Consider the following 22,359-nt stretch of genomic DNA (forward strand, 5'->3'; position numbering starts at 1 on the left):
AGGATCATTTTTAGTGACCTTTTCAGCTTGGCGAATAACCAAAAGAAACACGGAGCTATGTCGGATAGTAGGGAGCCCGACGACACACAGAAATGCTGTGTTTAGCGATGAAAGCCTGAATCAAATTTCCCGGATACTCTCCTCATGCCAAATTCTCGTTCAAAATTGAAATATCGATCTGACTGAATGTTTCCGCTTCGGTATCGCCAAGATTTTGGCAAATTTGATGCAATATCGCTGCTCAAGTGTTGTGATTTTAGAAAGAAAAAGAAAAAGAAATTCGACGACCGCTCACTACACATCTTCACGCGTTGATTGGCTGCCAGCCACTGACGTTTCCTGCGGGCAGGAAAAAATTCACGACCGTGCACAACATGTGTCTCCTCTACATCTCCACTAAAGACAGTCTCCCGCACTTCATTGATTTACGCGGGAAAAAAATAAGGTTCGATACTTTTTGAATACACCTCGTATGCTCAACTCGAGGAGCTCACGATTTCTGCTAATTCATCTGTTAAATAGATTTTCAGAATTAATGTGTTGCAGACAACTCCATAATGTAATGTGTTCTCGTAGTTTAAATTTTCTATTCTCCTATTGTGAACAGTCTAGTCAACTAATAATAGGACGCTTTAAGCGAATTTCTTAACATTAAGATTTCTTTACTACGTTGATATAGTCACTGAATAGTTAACTATATGTTTAAAGGATATAAATAAATCGTACGTAAATTTCGAATGAATTCACAATAAATTTATAAAGAATACTTTTTTCTTCAGAGTAAATACGTAAGAGTGCTTAGGCTTTAATATTTTGATACAAAGAACACTTTTTAAGCCCATATTTTACAATATACTGTAGATAATGATGTACAAAGAGTGAAAAAAAATGCACGACAGGGCCCTGATTCGAATCTTGGTCTCCGCTTAAGGTGCCCTTGAGGCTAAGGAGATAAATGATTAATGTAAATGAATAATTGATGGAAACATTGTTGGAATGAGAATGTGTGAGGAAACGAGAAAACTTGTGGACACGATGTTATCCATTACAAACTTACTTGGTCAGGAGTCGAAAGATCGAAACAGGGACTCCATGCAGCAAGATAAGCGCTCCAGTACTGAGCCACCGTGTCCCCTTCAACATTCCATAAATTTCATGTTCCTATCTACAATATTGTGGAGTTGAGTTGAGTTGATTTAGTTAGCGTCCCGATCAGCAGCGAGGCTATATGAGACGTGGACCTACTGATTAACGTGGAATCCGAACCACATGAGCTCCGCCGGGAATAGAACCCGGGCCTCCCCACGCCAAAGACGCGTACGCTAACCGATTATTAGACTTGGACGTTGATGAGTAAGTCATGTTAGTCTTCTTATAATAGTGTAGATAAGTCTTAAAACAAGAAAAAAAAGTACATTATTCGTGTTAAGTTCTGATATTTGGATCTATTTGAATTACGCTATAAGTCAGCGTTTCCCAACCTTTTTCAACTTGCGGCACACTACAGGTGTAACTTGAATTCTCGCGGCACATTCATATTATTATTATTATTATTATTATTATTTGTAAATATGAAATACCGTGATAATTTTTTTCTGTGATTAGGCTACTGATCTTCTCACAGAGAAGAAAGCTCGATGACTGGTTTTCCTTTGTGGTAAATCATTATGCTTATTTCATTCTAATTTAAAAATAGTAAACAATTGCAGTGAAATATAGGACTCGGATTTTTAAAAATCCACTTTCTCTTTCGAAAACTGTATCCAACGTTTCACTAAAAAGGAAGATCACTAAATAAGAACGAATAAACAAATCTCTTGTACTTTTAAACCAAATGTAGGTAATTTGTATGCCAGTTATTTTGTTAATAGGAATGAATGATAATTTAAACTTTCAAGTTAATGAAATAATCTGCAACAACAATGAAGCAATAATGATCAGACAATGATAACAAATATTTTTCTGAACATTAAAAAAGGACAGAAAATAACACAGTATGAAACTTTGTAGATTCATAGTAGAGGTCATAGTAATGAGAAATTCAAATATACATTTTTCCTGTCTTACAATTTGATTCCTATAGAATTAACAATTTTGTTTCGATTTCCTCGCGGCACACCAGTTGGGAAACGCTGCTATAAGTACTGGATCACTTAAACACTTTTCAAATAATTTTTCCATCACACAATAACTCACGCGTACAATATGTCCTATTACGGGCTTTCTCTGAGAGAGAGAGAGAGAGAGAGAGAGAGAGAGAGAGAGAGAGAGAGAGAGAGAGAGAGAGAGAGAGAGAGAGAGAGAGAGAGAGAGAGAGAGAGAGAGAAGAGAGAGAGAGAGAGAGAGAGAGAGAGAGAGAGAGAGAGAGAGAGAGAGAGAGAGAGAGAGAGAGAGAGAGAGAGAGAGAGAGAGAGAGAGAGAGAGAGAGAGAGAGAGAGAGAGAGAGAGAGAGAGAGAGAGAGAGAGAGAGAGAGAGAGAGAGAGAGAGAGAGAGAGAGAGAGAGAGAAGAAAAAATGGTGTCTACACATTTTCAAGAAAAAATATGGCAACCTTTTCCGTCAACACGTGCACGAAAGATTTTCGTGGTTACTTGTGTCTGTGGAAAGAGCTATTTCTTATGAAGAGTATGGGTGAGAGACGTTTATCGGTGGCCATAACTTTATAACTGGATTAGGGATGGCCACAAAGATCCGGTTCCGGCGGAACCGTTTCTCGGAGATCCGGTTTCGGAACCGGTTCCAGACCTGGATCCGAAAAACCGGTTCCGGAACTGGATCTTCTAGAACCGGATCCGTTCAGACCCGAAAACCGGTTCTGGCCATCCCTAAACTGGATAGCCATATCTCGAAATTCGTTAAGGTTACAGACATGAAATTTGATACTTAGATTTTTACTTAAAAGAATTAGACTTATTTCAGCGTTTTTTTTTTTTTTTTTTTAATTTTCTCTACAAGGGAAGAAAATAAAAGAGTGAGGTTGTAATTGTTATAATAAGAGAGCTGTCTTAAAATCCCTTAAGATTAGACGTATGTTGGAGATATGAATGATGCAAGGCCGTAGATAGAGCAAATGCGTGGGTCTCGGAGCACAGTCCTCAGCCAGCCGGAGGCTAGTATTACATATTCAAATGTCTAAGCAAAATGTACTATTATTATTATTATTATTATTATTATTATTATTATTTGTATCTCGCTTTAAACCGGTTTCAGCTTAATAATCTGATGACCGTCTCTGGCAAGTGTAGATTATTTGAAGGGTTCTTCTTCTCCAAAGAACTTCCTAACCATATCACAGTTTCAGGGCTCATAGTGGTCTGGTCTCTTGTAAATAGTTGAAAAGTGACCAAAAGCACACGAAAAAGTGACCAAAATCCCATCATAACCCTTTTTTTTTTTCTTTGTCAATTTCTCCATCACCTCTTTGTTGTTTTGTTTCATCTTTTCTTCTTTTTGAGCTTCCTCTTTCCTTAGGTTTTCTAAGTATGCTTTGTAGTTACGGTAAGCAGACTTAGCAGATATAAGAAGCTTCTGAGTAAGTGGAACCAGTTCTGGCCTATTTCCGAATTTTTCCCTCCCAGACATTATATTTACTTAGCATTGAGAGTTCTCAAAGTCATGAAATATTCAAATTCATCACTTACTCTTAAGAAGAACATACATGAAGCATAACAAAGACGAACATGATGAACCACACAAACACACACACACAACGTTGAGCGAAGCGTTAACTATTACGAGAGAAAACTTACGACTATTACGATACAAGAAAGAATAGATACAGAAGGGTTCTCAACCCCACCTTGAGAGCTTAAGCATCCACCAACCATCCACTGTGCTTTAGAAAGAATAAAAGCTGAAGTGAGAATAAAACTGACTGTTTCACATGTGGCAGCAAGTACTGAAGCTTTCAGAAGAGTAATGAGTAACAAGGTTCTGCCTTTTTCCATTTATTTTTATAATATTTTCTTAGAAAATTGCCAATGCAATACATAAATCACACGAAAAAGTCACTTTACCTCCCAAAAAAGTAACTTTTAGTGACAAATTTGAAAAAAAGTAACTTTTAGTTTAAAAAGTGACTCGCTATGAGCCCTGCAGGTTACTGATTTTTGTAGATTTTTTTAAGACGTTTTGCGTTTACTTTTCAAGTTGTTTTATTTATTATTATTATTATTATTATTATTATTATTATTATTATTATTATTATTATTACATACAATAGTCCCTCCAATATATTTAGTAACAAGTAGCCACTGAACAAAAGTAATAATTCAGGTGAGGTCGTACGCCAGAAGACAAGATTTTCTTTCTGTGACGATGAACCTTCGGATTTTTTAAGTCATAACGTTGGTTAGTTTGTCAATTTTCTCGTACATAATTGCCAAATCTTTACTTAAAAAAAAAAAAAAAAAAAAAAAAAAAAAAAAAAAAAAATTGCTATCCTGATTTCTTGGTTAGAAACAGAAATCACAATTGGTTCGAATTATTCCCTACATTGAACAGCTATATGCAATAGCAGTAATATCGGTGTATTTCTTCGTCCAACACTTCAATACAACATTAACTAACCTGTGCTTTCTTTAGAATTATCCACTCCTTCTTGCTAGGTATATACTTTGCCAATAGTAGAACTTCTGGTGTTAAGAAAAGCATTTTCGCCACGGCAGTTTTGAGGGAATTGAGAGAAGGATTGCTCGCATCCCAAATAAGCTCCACTGGATCTTTGTATGTACGGGTTCCTGGTACATGAACCCACACTTCCAGCACGATTTGGTTTGGCCTAAAAAAATACATAATCTTGAACAGAGTTGACACAAAAACTTTTATATATAGGGGTAATACAGGGGTACAGGGGTAATATAAATGATATTTCTGATTTCGAACGTACGTAATTCATGAAAATAAACACACTGCTGAACAAGACTGCACTTATTTAATATAAATACACATTTACACGTGACGTTTCGATCTTCTAGCCAAGATCCTCATCAGACGTACATGAGGAGGATGACGTACACTGAGTGTACGTCTGATGAGGATCTTGGCTAGAAGATCGAAACGTCACGTGTAAATGTGTTTTTATATTAAATAAGTGCAGTCTTGTTCAGCAGTGTGTTTATTTTCCTGATTTTCTTTGCAAGACGTATGACTATGATTGTGTGTCACGTAATTCATGCGTAGTGAATTCAGACACCAATGGGGAGAAACTTTAGAAGAAAAAAAAAAATACAGTACAGATGGGCTTTCAATGTGAGCCCTCTTGGTGACTGGTATACATGCAATAAATATGTATTAGAATTCCTGACAAGAATGCTGAATGACGTTTCGTTTCATTTATTTGCCTGTTTCATTAGCTTACAAAACACGAGAAATTCTCAGGTAAGCATTACATATATCAATAAAATACATAAATACAAACAATATTATCAGGTAGCAGAAGGTGTACATAATATTGTACCTATGCATCTTTCTAAAACAAAGCCATAAAATAAGAGATATAAATTGAGTTGATTTTGAGTTTAACGTCCCGTTCACCAGCGAGGCTATATGAGATGTGGACCTACTGATTAACGTGGAATCCGAACCACATGAGCTCCCGCCGGGAATCAAGAGATATCAAGTATCTAAACATGATCACTTACATCGTAATTAGGTAACCGTTTTTACCACAACTGGCATGTACTCAGGGGTAAGTATCTGTTATCAGTTCTTCATTTAATGAGTCATTTAAGTATTCCTTAATAGTGTCCTTAATAGCATTTTACAGCAAGTAGGTTAAGTAACTTCTTACAGAAAATAGTAACATTAGTCATATTCTTCAAGTACATAGAAAGTTTATTATACAACCTAACACAATTCATATACACAGTTTTGCTTATATTACCATATTTTCGGTATATCACAAATATGTCACTCCTTGTCTTGTATTATGGCTATGAACATTTTTATTAAAGGTAACAAGATGCCTGTTTTTCACCCTAAAAAGAATAGATTTATGTATGTATAAGCTGGGAAATGTTGAAATTTTTGCTTCTATGAAAACCTTTTTACATATTTATCTTGTGTAAGATATACGGACAGTCACCATGACCAGTCTGCGATTGGTCTCCCCTACTTTACCTTGCCTGATACTCGAGGAAAAACCCAATCTCAAAGCCTCTAGTTTGCTGCGAACTCTAGGCTTCCCTTGCTCGGAGCTCTGTTGGGATTCCAACCTCGGTTGCTTAGCCTGCTTCGGGGCTCTCTCTCTTTTAACCCCTCACTGCTTGCTTCGGAGCATTGGGGTTTCCTGCACCACTGCACTTAGCTTGCTCTGTAGAGATCCTGCTTCAAGGCTGCAAGGTCTTGGGCTACTTTTTTCTACCTCGCATTAGAGAAAGTTATATTGTAGTATTTCTGTACTGTTGTATTATTATAGGATTTTTATAATAAAAGCCGGTAGTGGAAGTCGATTTCGGACCCTGATTTACTCAACCTAGCTCTAGCTTCTTCACCTAAAAAGGGAAAAACTTTACAATATACGCACATACTCAAATGTAGGATCTAAAAGATTTCCGTGGTAACGTATGAGTTACCGCACAAGTAACATGCCTCCTCATGTTATAAATAGAGACTCTCTGTTGATTTCGCCGGAAGATATGTAGCAGTGTAGGAAATGCTAGGAACAGAGACAGATTAAAGCACGCATCATGTACTGTGCTGCTTACATTGGGAATATGGTCCATCGAATCTATTTTGAACGAGGATGATTTATCAGTTGATTTAAGCAAGGTCAAATCTAGCGCGTGGCCCAAAACCATTAATGTGAAGGCTTTGACGAACAGCGTAACTGGAGTATCACCGATTGGAAGAGAGTAGCTGGAGTGATAAGCCTCGATTCCGACTCCATTACACTGATGGTACGCTATGAATATGGCTCCAGCCACATGAAATCTCAGGTCCAGCGTACCAGGTTCGAACTGTACGAGGTCATGGTGGCTCCGTGATACCTTGGATATTACCTTTCGGCAACGTTTGGGATCTTTGGTGCATGTACCGCTTATTTCTCCCTGCTGAAATGGCCACCTAGAAGCCCGGATTTAATTTCCATTGAATCCTTCTGGGATAGTCTGAAAAAAAATATCCAAACATATTAGTCACCACCGGCGTCCTTAACTGATTTGTGGGAAATTCAAGAGGACGTTGGTAGGCTATACCTCCAGACTACTCTCCTAGACTTGTTGAATCTATGTCTCGTTTTGTGGCAGCAGTTATCAAGACGAAAAGAGCTATTAACTATTTCACGAAGCCACTTGGCGTAACAGCCCATTTGAGGGCCTAAGCCGCTCCAACGCTGGCTGAACTACGTCGTCTAGCGATGAGCTGCGTCGCCCTGCCATTAACGCGTATCGGGAGCTTTCTAGACCAAGTGGCCGTCACGTCTTTCATTCACGTGACTCCCCAGTTTGCCCCACGACGCTGGATGAAGGCCGAAAATTGGGAAGCACTAGCCGGGAATCGAGCCCAGGATCACGTGGACAAGAGTTGAACGCTATAACCACTAGACGCTACGGTGGTACCCTCTTAACTATTCAGTTCTAGTTCGTTGTATAAGGACAACTGGGAATTAGGGAGCTGGAATGGAATGAAAAAAGAAATCTAGTTCTGTCCAACGGTTATGTTCTTTAGGCTAAAGGAGGCGGATAATGATGGAAAGTGAATGAATGAGAGGAAACGGAGGACCCTCTGAAAAAAAAAAAAAAAAGACAAATTGTTGTCTAACACAAACTCTCATGGTCTGGGATCAAACCTGCGACTTCTCGCACCAGAAGTGAACGCTCTAACACATAATATGAAGAGATGAACTGAAAATCAGAATCAGGGAAACCATATATACAAGAACCCAGTAGTAATAACATCATTACACAGATATTCACTTGCTGACGGCAATTTATACTTTTCCAAAATAAAGCAACTTGACTTCTAGAACAATGTCTAAAACCTAGGCTCTTCACGGGAGCCTACCTTTGCCAAGAGTGTACAGCTAAATATGTCCATCCATCTCAACATTAACAAAGAACTTCATTTACAAAATGAAATAAATAAGCAAACAGCTCTTTTGTCTTACCACAAATGTTCTTCAGCTGGAAGCAGCTGCATACCAATTGCAGTGCCGTTGCTCAGTTTCATGTTTCGAATCGTTTGTGACGGCCCCCGTAGAACTCTTCCCAGGGTGAACGTATCTTCGTCTTGGTCAATCAGGCGTAGGCGGACATTTTTGGTTGACACACGACTATTGCTATGTGGTAACTGTGACAAGCACTCTTGCTTCAATTGCTCTAAGTTACATTCCTGTCCAACTTCTAAAGTCCCTAAGTCAAAACTCTGGATATGTAACGGCGACGTTTTACTTTTTGATGATATCCACAATTCTACAGAAAATACACAAAAAACAATATTAGTAATATTTACACGAAATTGATCTTTTTTACCACACATTTAACAAAATGGAGAATTTTAATACAGTCTAGCATACTTCAGGGCGGTACAAAACATAAAAATCATACCCTTATCTTTTAAGATCATTTAAATTTTTCGTGGTTCGTTCAATATATAAGTTTCCCTAAGCTGTAAAAAGATTATTTTTTAAGATACGTCTGTAAACTATATATATACATGTGTAAGTGAGTCTTCCCTCACCTCTCCACATAATCGCCATTAAGATTCAGGCATTTGTCTCACCCAGACCCGTATTTAGGTAAGTGCTATTCTGTGCTCGAGCACAGGGAGGCAGAATTTAGGGGACGGCAAAATTTTGAATTTTTTTAAAGATTCACATTAAAGTAATATTTAAAACTAGCAACCTGCAGGGTCCTGCACAAGCACGAGAAAATATCTTAATGTGTTTAAATCGCTCTAATTACAGTAGTTACTAATTAGCTAGCTTATCTGATTATATTTGAGAAGTCATCCTCTCCCACCCTCACCCCAAGGGGTGAGGATGAACTTGAACATTATGAAAAAGGATACCGTTATACTCAGCGATCCCGAAAACTATGAATTCAACACTAATATCTGTCGTTTTCGATTACTTTTCAATCTCGTCCCCTCCCTGGGGAGTTGAGTATGACCTTGAAGTTGAATTGGATTGAAACTATAATTATTCATCTCAGCGACCCCAAAATTTATGAATTCATCTCTAATATTGGTCTTTTTCGATTATTTTAAAAATGTCCCCATGTGATTCTTACGGGGAATGTGTATCCCCATGTCCCAGCTCAAGTGTGACCTAGGGACCTAGAACAGGTCATTTGGATCATTCCTCTGAGAGATTTAAAATATTACAATTCCATGTTTCTATCTATTATGGTTCTTGAATTGTCAAGCTACAGACAGACAGTTTGTTGCATTATTAATATAGATGCTAGATGCTATTAAACCATTACTGACGGTGAATAATGAAAACAATTATACTTCAATTATTTTTCTTATTAGTTATCACCAATTATTCGTGTTTCACAGTAATGCCCACTAATGGATGTCAGCCAATCCCAGCTTCAAAATTATACCCCCTCTCTCTCTCTCTCTGTGGATTCGGGTGTTCTCCCATTCCACTTCCTGTGCGTTGGTATAAGTAACAATCCCTCTCCACATTCATTATGTAAATATAATTTTTTTACATATAAAGTTTTAGAAAATTCTTTTTACTAAACTCACTATAATCTTTAATTATGTGATAAGCTCAAAATAAACAACGTCAGAAACATTGCCTAGTTTTTTTTTTTAAAATCCTTATTTTACTATTACAATGATAAGAGTAAATATTTAAGAAATTCAATCATAATTCAAGTGAAATTACGAAACAAGAATTTTAGAATGATCCAAAAAATGGATCAAAAGATTATGATCTTGGCCAAGAATTTTAGGAATGATCAAAAAATACATCAAAAGATTGCGATCTTGGCCAATAATTAGATTTTGGTTCAGGGGCCACACATCATACTGAGTAAATTATTAGTTTGAGTTTGGCTACACTATATGTAGTTCTCCAAATATGGAGCGTACAAGAAAATGTTCGATTGTATGAAATAAATTGAATTTTGTGGATCAGGGGCCACAAAATTTTTGAACGGTCCCTAAATCGTTTTTTTTTTTTTTTTTTTTTTTTTTTTTTTTTAACGGAATAAGCACATCATACTGACTAAATTGGTAGTCTTGGTTTGGGTACACTATATGTAGTTCTCAAGATATAAGACCTACAAGAAAATTTTTGCATGAAATATATTATTAGATCTTTTGATCCAAAAATGACATAACGGTTGATTAAGAATTAATAGAATTTATTTTCTCCAGACAATAAATTAAAACCTACATGAATAAATTACATGCCAGTATTGAGAGAATGTGTCCCCAATGGATGAGCGGTTAAGCTCGTTGCCATGTACTCAAGGAGTCTCGGGTTCGATTCCCGGTGGGTACACTTGGGGTGGAGGATCCGAAGTTAAGCTGTAGGTTTCGTCCTTAGTACGTCATCATCGTCCCATGGAAGGCAAATTACCATGGGTTTACCTTGCCCAGGGACATTCAGGTCAAACACCTACCTTCGGCAGAACATCACATCATAAGCATCATTGAGAGAATTAGGCCATTTCAAATTACGTTGTAACTTTTGTAATTTGTAATATGTAAACTGCTACTCAACAAAAGCTGGCATGTTTGCAAAATCACGGCTTGTTTCTTTGTTTGAGACTTACATACTTATGTGTGTGGGGGGGAGGGGGCTATTTAGAGCACAGGGACGCACAATATATAAATACGGTCCTGCTTTCACCGTTGCACCAATAGTGGACCCATGTGGAGAAGCGAGGAAGGACTCACCTTCATACGTATGCATAGTGTACAAAAATGTATCTTAAAAAATACATGTTTTACAGATTAGGGAATCTTATATATTGAGCGACCCACGCAACTATCTCTATCAACGAAACAAGCTGTCATATGAATGCAGATTTATGCAACAACTATCAATATATCTAAACATTACCTTTGCAACTAACAACATTTTGGATCCAAACTTTGTTTGTATTGTAGGTTGTTAGCTGTGAATGGATATAACGAATAGTTATAAATATACTGTTTTATTCATTACAAATAAATCTTATTCATTTATCGCGAAAGAAATTAATTTAAAAAATCTCTGAAATGATTACAGAAATCAACAAAAAGTAGCTCCGTTTTTAGAGTAAGAAGCAACGAAGTCTGATCTAGATAGCCAGAAATAATGGCATTGGAAATTTATGTGGCGACCACACATCACTCAGTTAAATACGTCTTTTCTTTCAGTTTAACGTCACACAATTTTGCTCTTTAGACTAAAATAGACGGATGATGGAAGAATTGATAGAATGAGAATGAGGGAGGAAACGGGAGTACCACGAGAAAACCCAAGGACACAATGTTGTCCAGCACAAACTTATTTGGCCTGGATCGAACCAGGGACCCTACGTATCAGAGGTAAGCGCTCTACAACTGAGTCATCGTTCCCCTCTTCTCCCAGTTGAATATGTGATATCTGGCACGAATATAACTCTTCATCGACAAAATCAAGTCTTACACAACATATGTATCTAAAAACAATACACCCGATAAACATTACCTTTACATAAATGATTTTGTGCATCGGTCAAATTTAGGCCTTTCTCGACGAGTATATTGCTAAAAAAAAAGATCACTGTGGCGAACTGGAGTGGGTTTTGTGGTGGAAAAATGTGGTGTATGTGGGTTTTCTTAGGGTTCATTCGTTTCCTCCCACTATCGTTGCTTCATTATTATTATCCATCAAATCATCATAGTCTTCTTTAACCCCGATGCATAATCGTTGGACGCTGAATAAAACAAAACAAAAAAATGCCGAATTCGACTAAACGGAGCAGCTAGTTAAAATGTGACCCGAGAGTAGACAGCAATTTTTCCAGTAAAATTGGTGGAAATCACAGAGATTGGTATCAATTCCGGGCACAGCCAAAAAAAACTTTAACGTTTGGAACACGGTGGTATGGAAAGCATCGAGGAACTACACCACTATTTTTTCCTAGTCTGCAGAAGAAAAAGGGAACTATGGTCGTTCGCATTGTATAAAAAAAAAATCGGTAACAAAGTATTCTAACATTCAGATCTCCGGATGGTGGATATTTTAAGAATATGTTGGATGGGACAATTGTAATACGGAAAAGATAGCCAGACGAGGACAAATATTAGCAATAGCAAAATAATTGCGACGCAACGCATTATGTTACAAGGAAGAAAGCTTAAAAAAAAAAAAAAAATGTAACAAAATAATCTAGATTTGTAAGATTCTATTGAAAGATGTAATTTAAATAAAAATAACATATAACCAAAGCAAACATTTAATATTATTAATCTATGTTTGCTTTGATTAGATTTAATTTTTATTTAAATTAAATATAGTTCCGAAGCTAGAAAATTTAGATGTAAGAGTTTCCTGTTCAATTCTATACTTGAAAATCGACGAAATGAAAGCTGAAGCCTAAACCACTGAAATATTGCCAAGGAAAATAAATGTCACGCAATATTAAGAGTCCCTATCACTGCGAAATTAAAATACCGCTAAATTTACAGTAATTATGTGATATCTTCAAATAGATAAAAGATAATCGAAAAGTGAAACAAGACCTCCTTAGACGATGTTATTTTGCATGAGGTACCATTATCACGAGTCACCTAGTAGCTTTCCGTTTGCAGTTATTTAGAAACGCGAAAATAAATGCCAATTTTCTAAATGGCTGGAAATCGAAAGCAGATACATGAGCCATAATAACGGTATCTCACGCAAAATAATATTGTCTAGGGAGGTCTTGTTCCACTTTTCGATTATCTTTTATCTATTTGAAGATATCATATAATTACTGTAAAATTAGCGGTATTTTAATTACACAGTGATGAGGCCTCTTAAGCTGAGCAAAATATTCCTCATTACAGAATTTCCGTAAAAATTTATCTTCAACATTTTCTATATGACGCTGATGATGTAAATATAATAGTGGATGATAGGAGGACAATAATAAAGAAATGCAAAGGTTTTATTACAACGTCTACAAGCATATGAGCTTAGAAGTAAACACAGAGAAAACTAAATACATGGCAATTCGCCGAGACTGTAATATTGCAGATTATACATACGGTAAAATATTAAATAATACTTTCGACAAAGTGGACATTTTCAAACATCTAAGATCTCCATCAACAGACCAACACCATATCCACGAAGAAACTAAATATCGACTGAAAGCAGGGACTTCGAGTTATTATTCAGTTCAAACCCTTTTTCTCTTCGCTAATTCTGTTGAAGAATTTGAAGCTTAAAAAATAAAACTATAGTTAATTCTGTTGTACTGTATGGTTGTGAAACATGGTCGCTTACTTTGAGGAAAGAACACAGACTGAAAGTATTTGAAAATAAAATCTTTGGACGAATATTCAGATCCAAGAGGGAGGTGAGTGGGGAATGGCGGAAATTTCATAACGAGGAACTACATAATTTATACGGTTCACCAAACATTTTTAGGGTCATCGAGTCTAGGACACTGAGATGGGCACATCATATACACAGAACGAAAAAAAGCAGGAACGCTTTCGAAATTTTAACAGGAAACAACTGAAAAATGACTATAAGAAAGACATGGGCACTGACGGAAGGACAATGTTAAAACAGATCTTGCAGAAATAGGAATATAAGTAGAAACTGGATCCAGCTGGGAAAGGACAGAAGTCAATAGAGAGCTTTTGTGAATGGAGCATTGAATCTTCGGGTTCCATAGGCGACAGAATGACTTAGTTAGTTCTTAGATTTATATACAGAAATTTCTATTTTTGCTTAGAATTCTTTGCTTTAATTCACTGCCATGACGACAAAAAGGTACCTTGACATGTTTATGTTATTTATTGACTAGGCGTAGTCTCTAACGCTCTCCCCTTTGGTGAAAGCGGTTCAGGGTTCGATTTCCGGGGGGCGCTCGGTCAAAAAAGCGTAAAAGCCATCCTGAGTGAGATTTTCCTGGCTTTTCCTCACTCACACCAGGCAAATACCGGGATGGTAGATGGTACCTAACATACAGATCCCAGGCCGCTTCCTTCCCTTTTCTCGGATAGCGTGTTCGCCGAGAGACGTCATCCTTCATACGTGACGGTCTAACATGGCCATAGATGCCGAAAGCCCAGAAATCTAAATCCTAATCCTAGTGACAGGCTAACATGGCCATATATGCCGAAAGCCCAGAAATCTAAATCCTAATCCTAGTGACAGGCTAACATGGCCATATATGCCGAAAGCCCAGAAATCTAAATCCTAAATCCTAATCCTAGTGACGGTCTAACATAGCCATATATGCCGAAAGCCCAGAAATCTAAATCCTAAATCCTAATCCTAGTGACAGTCTAACATAGCCATATATACCGAAAGCCCAGAAATCTAAATCCTAAATCCTAATCCTAGTGACAGGCTAACATGGCCATATATGCCGAAAGCCCAGAAATCTAAATCCTAAATCCTAATCCTAGTGACAGACTAACATGGCCATATATGCCGAAAGCCCAGAAATCTAAATCCTAAATCTTAATCCTAGTGACGGTCTAACATAGCCATATATGCCGAAAGCCCAGAAATCTAAATCCTAAATCCTAATCCTAGTGACAGGCTAACATGGCCATAGATGCCGAAAGCCTATAAATCTAATTCCTAATCCTATAATTTTCTTTTCATTGGAAGTAGTTGTTAATTTACTATCTAACAGAGAGACGTTGAAAATTAAAAGAACCTTTTCATATTCCAAACATTCACACATCTTCCTTTACATGTAGACATACTGGCAAAGGATTTTTTTTTTTTTTTTAAATTTTAATTTATTTTTAAGCGTAAGCGACGGTGGAGATTGTCATGATGTAAATGTTCGGCACGGTTAAGATTGTTGATCTAGTCTTACATCTTCACTGTTTGTCAAGTATGTGTGTATTTAAACTTACTCCCCCTATCCCCGCCTCTCATAAACCACATAACGAGAATCAACATATTTGCATGGTTAGTATTAATTACGTCTGATTTTAATAACCTTACAAGACACCCCCCTTGCTCTTTTGTACGCTATTATAGCTTAGATCAAACAAACACGTTAGGCGTCGAATTTTCGCTGACAGCTTGGAACACTGTCAAGACATAGGTAAAGCAGGCTTTTGGTGGGGATATGGTAGATGGGAGTTAATTACTTAAAAGGTAACATGTAATTAATATCCATACATTTGAACAGTATATAGGGGAGCAAACTGAGTATCTGTGAAGTTTTGTGGTAAGACTGTCCTTCATATGGCTTTTTGTTGTAATACAGGGGTGCCCACAAGGAAGGGCTATGACGCAAACTGTGTCATTGAAATATTTGGGGGGGTAAAAATCTATGTACGTTTGAGGGGGTGTAAAAATTAATCGAAAAGAATTTTTCTTGGAAGAACACCTACGGATAGACAATTGAGGGGGGGTGCGTCATGGACATGACGGGGGGGGGGGGCACCACTGTGTAATACACAACTTTTTGAATGTAAATTGTAAATCAAACTTCTTGTAAACTTTAACAGCTTGATTACAAAGTCGAACGTAAATAACAAACTAATAATCATACTTGCAAAATCCATTGTAAGAGCGTCGTTATTATCTCCTGATGATGCCATCTTCTTCGGAGGAGGAACCAAATGAAGCCGCAACCGGATAAACCCTCGAATAGGAATATCTCCTTCAACCAACATCAAGTGATCTCCATGTTTTACACCTTCCTTTTCAAGCGTTGTTGTGGGATCGTCCAAAGGGTCCGATGGTTCTCCACTCCACTGCGTACGGCGCAGATGCCACAAATTTCCTGAAAAATAGATTTTTAATATTTAATTTAAGGTCAGTGAGGGTAATTATGAGACACATTTCATAATTTTTCCATGTTACTCAACTTTTATTAGTTTTGAAAGCAGTTAACCTAGGCAGCATTTATGGTACCAATAAAGTAACAATTTGCTGCCAAGAAATTTCTTTTCATCTAATAAATTGATGAGTAAATGTCAAATTTGTGCTGTCTATAGGGGACAAACTCAACTTAACCTGTAACGTGTTGACCTACCAGGCTTTCACAAACATTTGGTTTCACCCATTGGTCTACTGCACGAGTAGATATAAAAGTTAATGACACGATTCCAAATTTCAAAACAATTTTTTTTGAATGAGTTTGTTTAAAAAAATGGTACATCGAAACTTGTAAACTGAAACTTAAAAATGTAGATGGAGCATTGTGAAGGATGTTACTAAATGCCTGTGCTCTTAATCTGTATTTATCTTACAATTGTTGAAGATCAGTGAGAGGTGTTTCTTAAGTACCCTCCATAGGCAGTGTCTCATAATTTCTCTCCCTGACCCTATAGAAATTACTACTAAAAAGTGTCGAAAAACAACTACAGGCTTTTGAAATACACTCGTCGTCCCGCGTTTTAACGCATAATTTTACACTCGATAAGACAGGCAGCAACATACAATAGCATGTATCTTTAGTATTAGAATTAGTGTGACGGATAGACTGAGACGTCTACTATTTATTATTAGGATTCAAACAATTATAAGATTCACAACTGGACTAGATTTGAACTCAGGTTTCCGGTCTACCGTACTGGTGCCGTTACCACTAGGCTACCCAGTCTTTTCCTGATCAGCTACACACATACACTTTTGCGCTCTTTAGGTCGACGTTCAGCCATTCCGCACCAGCACATTAGGCTGGAGACCCTGGTTCGAATCTCGGTCCAGTTCTGTGCTTTTTCATTCTCTGAATATCATTAAGTTCGGACCTATAGAGAAATTGATGTGTGAAAATATCGGTCATTTTTTTCATTTCTAATTTGCTTTCAATATTTTAATATTATCTCAACGTTTAAATTTTCGAAACCATTCGGATTTTACTTTTAAGGATAAGCTTTAACTTAAAAAACAAATAACGAAAAAATAAATGGTACATAACGATGTTGAGGATTTGTTAACAAAACTTTTCTAAAATGCCTGTAGGGCCCACGGCGGCTCAGTGCTAGAGCTCTTACCTCCGATATGTGGAGTCTCTGTTTCGATCCCAGCTCCCGCCAAGTGAGCTTTGTAGTGGACAAACACCGTGTGTGTGAGTTCTTCTGTCTCTCTCACTTTCTTCATCTCACCATTATCATTCATTTGATTATTAGTGTCTTCCTTAGCCGCAATGCATAATCGCAGCACGTTAAACTGAAAAAAAAAAAAAAAAAAAAAAAAATTATTGCTTCCTACCAACTAGTACAAGTAATGCGAGTATGAAACAATCATTTGCAACACCACGTTCCGTGACGTTCTTGTTTGATTCTCCAATTCTCGGTAAATCAATCAACTAACCAAACACACCAAGTAGATCGAGAAACCTGGTGTTGACAAAAGAAACGGGTAAACCAGAGTATTGACGATACTCGTAGAAACAATAGTAAACCATGATTTCTGATACAGTAAACTCTTTCTTATACCTTTCTCCTGCCTCACCCTTCTTCTTTTTTGCTCTTACTGTTTTTTCTGTGACGCCCTCCGAACGTCATGAATCAGCCAGTTGGTAATTGCTGTTATGGAAACTATAACGTCGCAATGATTTTTAAAAAAATCCTTTCCAGGTACTGAAATTATGCAGAAGTAGAAACCATATTTTGTGCAATTCCTGTCCAATCTTGTTTAAATTTTATACTTTTGTGTCCAATAAAAGATTGCTATTCAATTTTGAAACAAATCTTAAAAACACCTATTTCATTTTAATGTTTAGCCTGATCTCTAAATTCTATCAACCATTATCATTTCCTCCTTTCACAATTCTCTCTCCAACAATGCTAAGCTCCCAAAGTTAAGTAACTACTTTTCTTACATTAATTAAACATTATAATTCACTTTTGCTAAATGTGTTCAACTTATGATTTTGTTTGCAAACCTATACAAAGTGTAAAATTGCTGCAAATTCAGACTTGCATGCAGCAAATTTGAAAACATCGTTATCATCATTATGCCTTTCATTTTACTTCTGTTACCATTTGCTATGAGTTTGAGATAATGAACAAGCTCACAGCACCTTTTGTAGGTTGACTTCAGAGAGTGAGTACCTTATAACCCCACGTCCATTAGAATTCGCGGAAGACTAATACAGGGTTTCTATAGAAATTTTAGTTTTAATTTACCTGATTTAATATAAATTTTACGTGACTTTTCTTGTCGGCCTTCTCTTCCTGTTATAGCCAACCATACCTTCCCTTCATGTTCTATGTTTCCAAGTTAATTTTAATATTACAATTTAGTGTTTGGTTACAAAGAAATACATAAACCTTCCTATGAAATGAAATCTTTGAGTTTTACGACCCACGGTTATGCCGGCTAGGCTAAAGGAGACGATGATGAAAAGTGAATGAAAAGATGGAAAGAAGAACGTGGAAAGAAACGGGAGAACCCCGAGAAAACCCACCTGATTTTTCCTGACTTTTCAGGTCTGTAGAAACCTTGTAATTTCTTCCTACCAGTTAATCACTATTTGAACGAACTAGCATTATCCACGCCACATCACTCTTCCGAAAAAGGGCCATGGGACAGGCGCATTGCACAATCGGCCTCGAAGCTCAGCTCGAAGTTATATGCACCTCGGAAGGAAGCCTCGAGTGAGTAGGAACTACCCAGAATATCCAGTCTCGGCACCAGAGCGTTAAGGCAAGTTCATTTCTCCCCAGCACTGTCAGGACAGAGTTCACACTGAAATTCTTATATTGATTTCTCTGACTTACTTTGACTGAATAAGTAAAATTTTCTGTGACACTGAACACTATCATCTAGATTAAGTTTAGAGAAAAAAAGATTATATCAGCTTAATCCAAAGCTTTCCTTTTTATTTCTGAAATACCTCTCTCTTTGACTATTGTCTACAACCAGCAAACATACCTTATTTTTTTTTTTTTCCTTCTGTAGCATTTGATTTCTTAAAAGTTTTTATTTAATTTGTAAAATTTCCTTACTCTTCTGTGAAATACAACAGATCTCACTGACTCTGGACAAAAATGTAAAGCATCTCCCCAACTTATAAGGTCAGTGTGAACCCTGCACGAGGCGTTCCAACACTATCAGATACCGTTAACCCACGATTACACCCAAATCAATCCAGGATCTTCCTGAAACCAAGATGGGGTCGAGTTCTTCCCCTCCCTCCGCGTATCTCATATTACGACAGCTTAGAACGTGCGTTACCGAACTCAATGCTCCAAACCACTCCTTCCCTGGGAGGATAAAATTGAACTCCCTTGTGGTTATGTACTTGGAGTACGGGTCTTTGGCGCGAAAGATCCGGGTTCGGATCCCGTTGGAAGCTCATGTGGTTTGGATTCCACGTTAAACTGAAGATTCCCGTTTCACATAGCCTCGCTGCTGAGAGGGACGACACATCCTAACTCAATCGACATAATACATTTCTTCTGCAATCACTTCATGAAGGAGACGAACCTAGAAAATCATTTAATAAATCCACGACGATCAATACAACGACCGAGTAATGTCTAATTCAGCTATCCATGTACCTCTAGTCCATACAAGAGTGGGAGACGGTCTTGTCGACAGAAGAAATCCCGTCCGTGTTTCACTTGAAAGTATTACAGCATATCCAGGTATTTATTTACAGTTACAGTAACGTCATGAATATAAATCGAAACTAAATTTTGACATATCTTAAACATTAACTGTCTTTTTTTTTTTTACACGAGAAGAGATTGTAACGTTCAACAAATCTGTCTTTTAATGTTATCACAAATTTGCGAGAAACTTCCTGAAACAGGAATATGCAGTAAATGATTTCCTACCTGCTAAGTTAGCATGTTCCAACATCAACTGCTTGCATTTGCCAACTTCAGTATTTTTATTAACTATTATCTCTAATTGGCGTCCAATGTCTCCAGCTATAGGGGGAACCGTGAATTGAAGCCATAGCTGAAATACAAACAGGAGTTACATTTAACACCTCATAGTAATTGGTAACCTCATTCGCAGTCTAAATGTTCTTAGGATTTTTGGATAGTTTAATGAAAGGAAGACAATCATTTATGTACTTAAATTTGGAAAAAAAAAGAAAGAAAGAAAAGAAAAGAAAGAAAGAAAAAATAAAATTTAGTTAAAACCAGTTGAGAATACTTCAAGAGCATTGCCAGAACAAACTTAAAAAGAATTAATTTTTCTTATTAAGTTCTACAGACTTTATACCAATTGTTCTATGTACTTTATTATTATACTCATTAAACAATTCTTGTAATATATCTATCCATTTATAATTTCCTTCAGTACTAACTCTGTTCCACATGTTTTGTTTAAGAGTTCTGTTACAATGTTCTACGATATGTTGTTTTACGGAGATACATGCTCAAAATGGAGGGCTTAAAATTGAAAAAAATCGCAAAATATCATTTCTCTATGATTTACAGTTCCCGAGATATGGCACCTTAAATCCGAACTTTTTTGACCAATATCTCTTGAACGGTAAGTAACAGAGAGATGATATTGGTGTTGATCCAATACCTGAGGGGATGGTATCAAAATGTTTACCACCCTGTTACGTATTGATCAACACCAATATCATCTCTCTCTGATTTAAGGAGCCATATCTCGGGAACCGTAAATCTCCCGAAATTGTAACATTTTTTGGTCAACATCTCAGGAACGGTAAGAGTGACGCCGACCACATATCAAAATCGGATAAGTTTTACGAATGTTATCGTGTAACAAATGGACACACACACCAAGCAGAAGCTTCGTTAACAATTGTTTCAATTAAATGATTTCAACCTTCTCTAGGGTCTTCATCAGTAACTCTTCTTTCGCTGATACTTATTCTTGTGGCGGACAGTGTTGAACCACCAAAATTAAGATTATGAAGAAAAACCATAGTTCTTGTGTAGGTTGTAGAACTTCACACATCTTCAGGTTTGGGCTTTCATTCTTAATTTTGGTGGTTCAAGAATAGCCCTCACGTGGATTAATAATCAGGAGTTAAAGCAGTGAGGAAGAAACTATATATTAAAATTCTAGGTTTATATGTTTGTGATCAAGAGAAGTTTATATGTTTGTGGCCTATCCTTTCGACAGTGAGTTCCCGGGGTACCATACAGATGCCGTTTTCAGTGATTGATTGCAAATTATGTAGATTGTTCAGTTCTAATTAAATATTTAAAAAAAAAAACGACCGTTATTTCTTTATTATATTTTTTAGAAGTACACTGGAAGTGTTGAAATTTTAAAAAACTAAAGCATCATATCCTACGAGTTACACATTCCAACATTATGCATTTGTATACGGGGTTAGTATATCTCTACGGAGTTTGTTTCATGGCCAAATGGTAATGAAAAACGAATGATAACCATTTCTCCAGTCTAAGATGAATCTTATTTTTATTTGGAGTGTTTTGCCCAATGAACACCATATATCACTGACATTATAATGAACTGTGTGTGTAATGTATTTGCTTATTACATACTGCACGCAGCACGAAGAAAGAAAACACTGATCATACATGCATTAGAAACTCCAACCGGAAGTAGGCTCAAATCTTGAAAACGGTGCGAGATATTAAAAAATAATCGAAAAAAAAAATCTCCCCTTTATGGTACCCCTTGCCGATTTTTATCAAGATGTCCTTTACGTGTGTCTGTAAAGGTACATGTACATATATTGTGAGGAATGACAAGGAGATTCATATGTGAATGATACGCTGTGTAGAGCGCAGGTTCAGCTAGTTACTGATGAAGACCCCAGAGAGGGTTTAAATCACTTAATATAAAACAACTATCTTTTGGGAAACAAGGTTAGTACCTACTTTTAATTACTAATATGTATTCTATAGCGTCCATTAGCAAATAATAAGTACCAATATTTCCATAGAATTCACTCATAATTCCTAAGACTCAATTACCGATCGTAAACAAAGTAAAAGCGAGTATACTAAAAACTCACCTCATCTTTCCTAACCGCTGACCCTTCCTCTATGATAAGTTTTGAACCAGTCTTGATATGAGCTTCTTCCAGATACAGATGCTCATAAATAGGTGATTTGATTCCTAAGGTATCATCTTCTAGTCTCATTCTATACTTGCCTTCTAGAGGAAGCTGCATGCGCGACAGTGCCGCCGTTTTCAACTCCTCTACTGTCTGAAAACAACACAAAAAATATATCATCCAACAGATGATGCAAATTTTAGCAAAACTGACTTGTATAAAATTGGATAACAAATTACCGATAAAGTATTACGGTCATTAACGAAAA

General features: G+C 36.8%; 1 protein-coding gene across 1 annotated transcript in view; it reads right to left on the bottom strand.

The window, feature by feature from the left end:
• Positions 1-22,359, bottom strand: part of LOC145669005 (ubiquitin carboxyl-terminal hydrolase 40-like) — a 106,712-nt gene that overhangs the window by 13,976 nt on the left and 70,377 nt on the right. Inside the window, exons 10-14 of the mRNA XM_081737329.1 lie at positions 22,050-22,244; positions 19,909-20,035; positions 15,666-15,899; positions 8,108-8,411; positions 4,570-4,780 (exon numbers count right to left, since the gene is read on the bottom strand). Of these exons, the coding sequence (XP_081593455.1) occupies positions 4,570-4,780; positions 8,108-8,411; positions 15,666-15,899; positions 19,909-20,035; positions 22,050-22,244 (1,071 nt within the window). The remainder of the gene's footprint in view (positions 1-4,569; positions 4,781-8,107; positions 8,412-15,665; positions 15,900-19,908; positions 20,036-22,049; positions 22,245-22,359) is intronic.

This window comes from Thermobia domestica, chromosome 13, assembly GCF_964235325.1.
Source record: "Thermobia domestica chromosome 13, izTheDome1.hap1.1, whole genome shotgun sequence".
NCBI lineage: Eukaryota > Metazoa > Arthropoda > Insecta > Zygentoma > Lepismatidae > Thermobia > Thermobia domestica.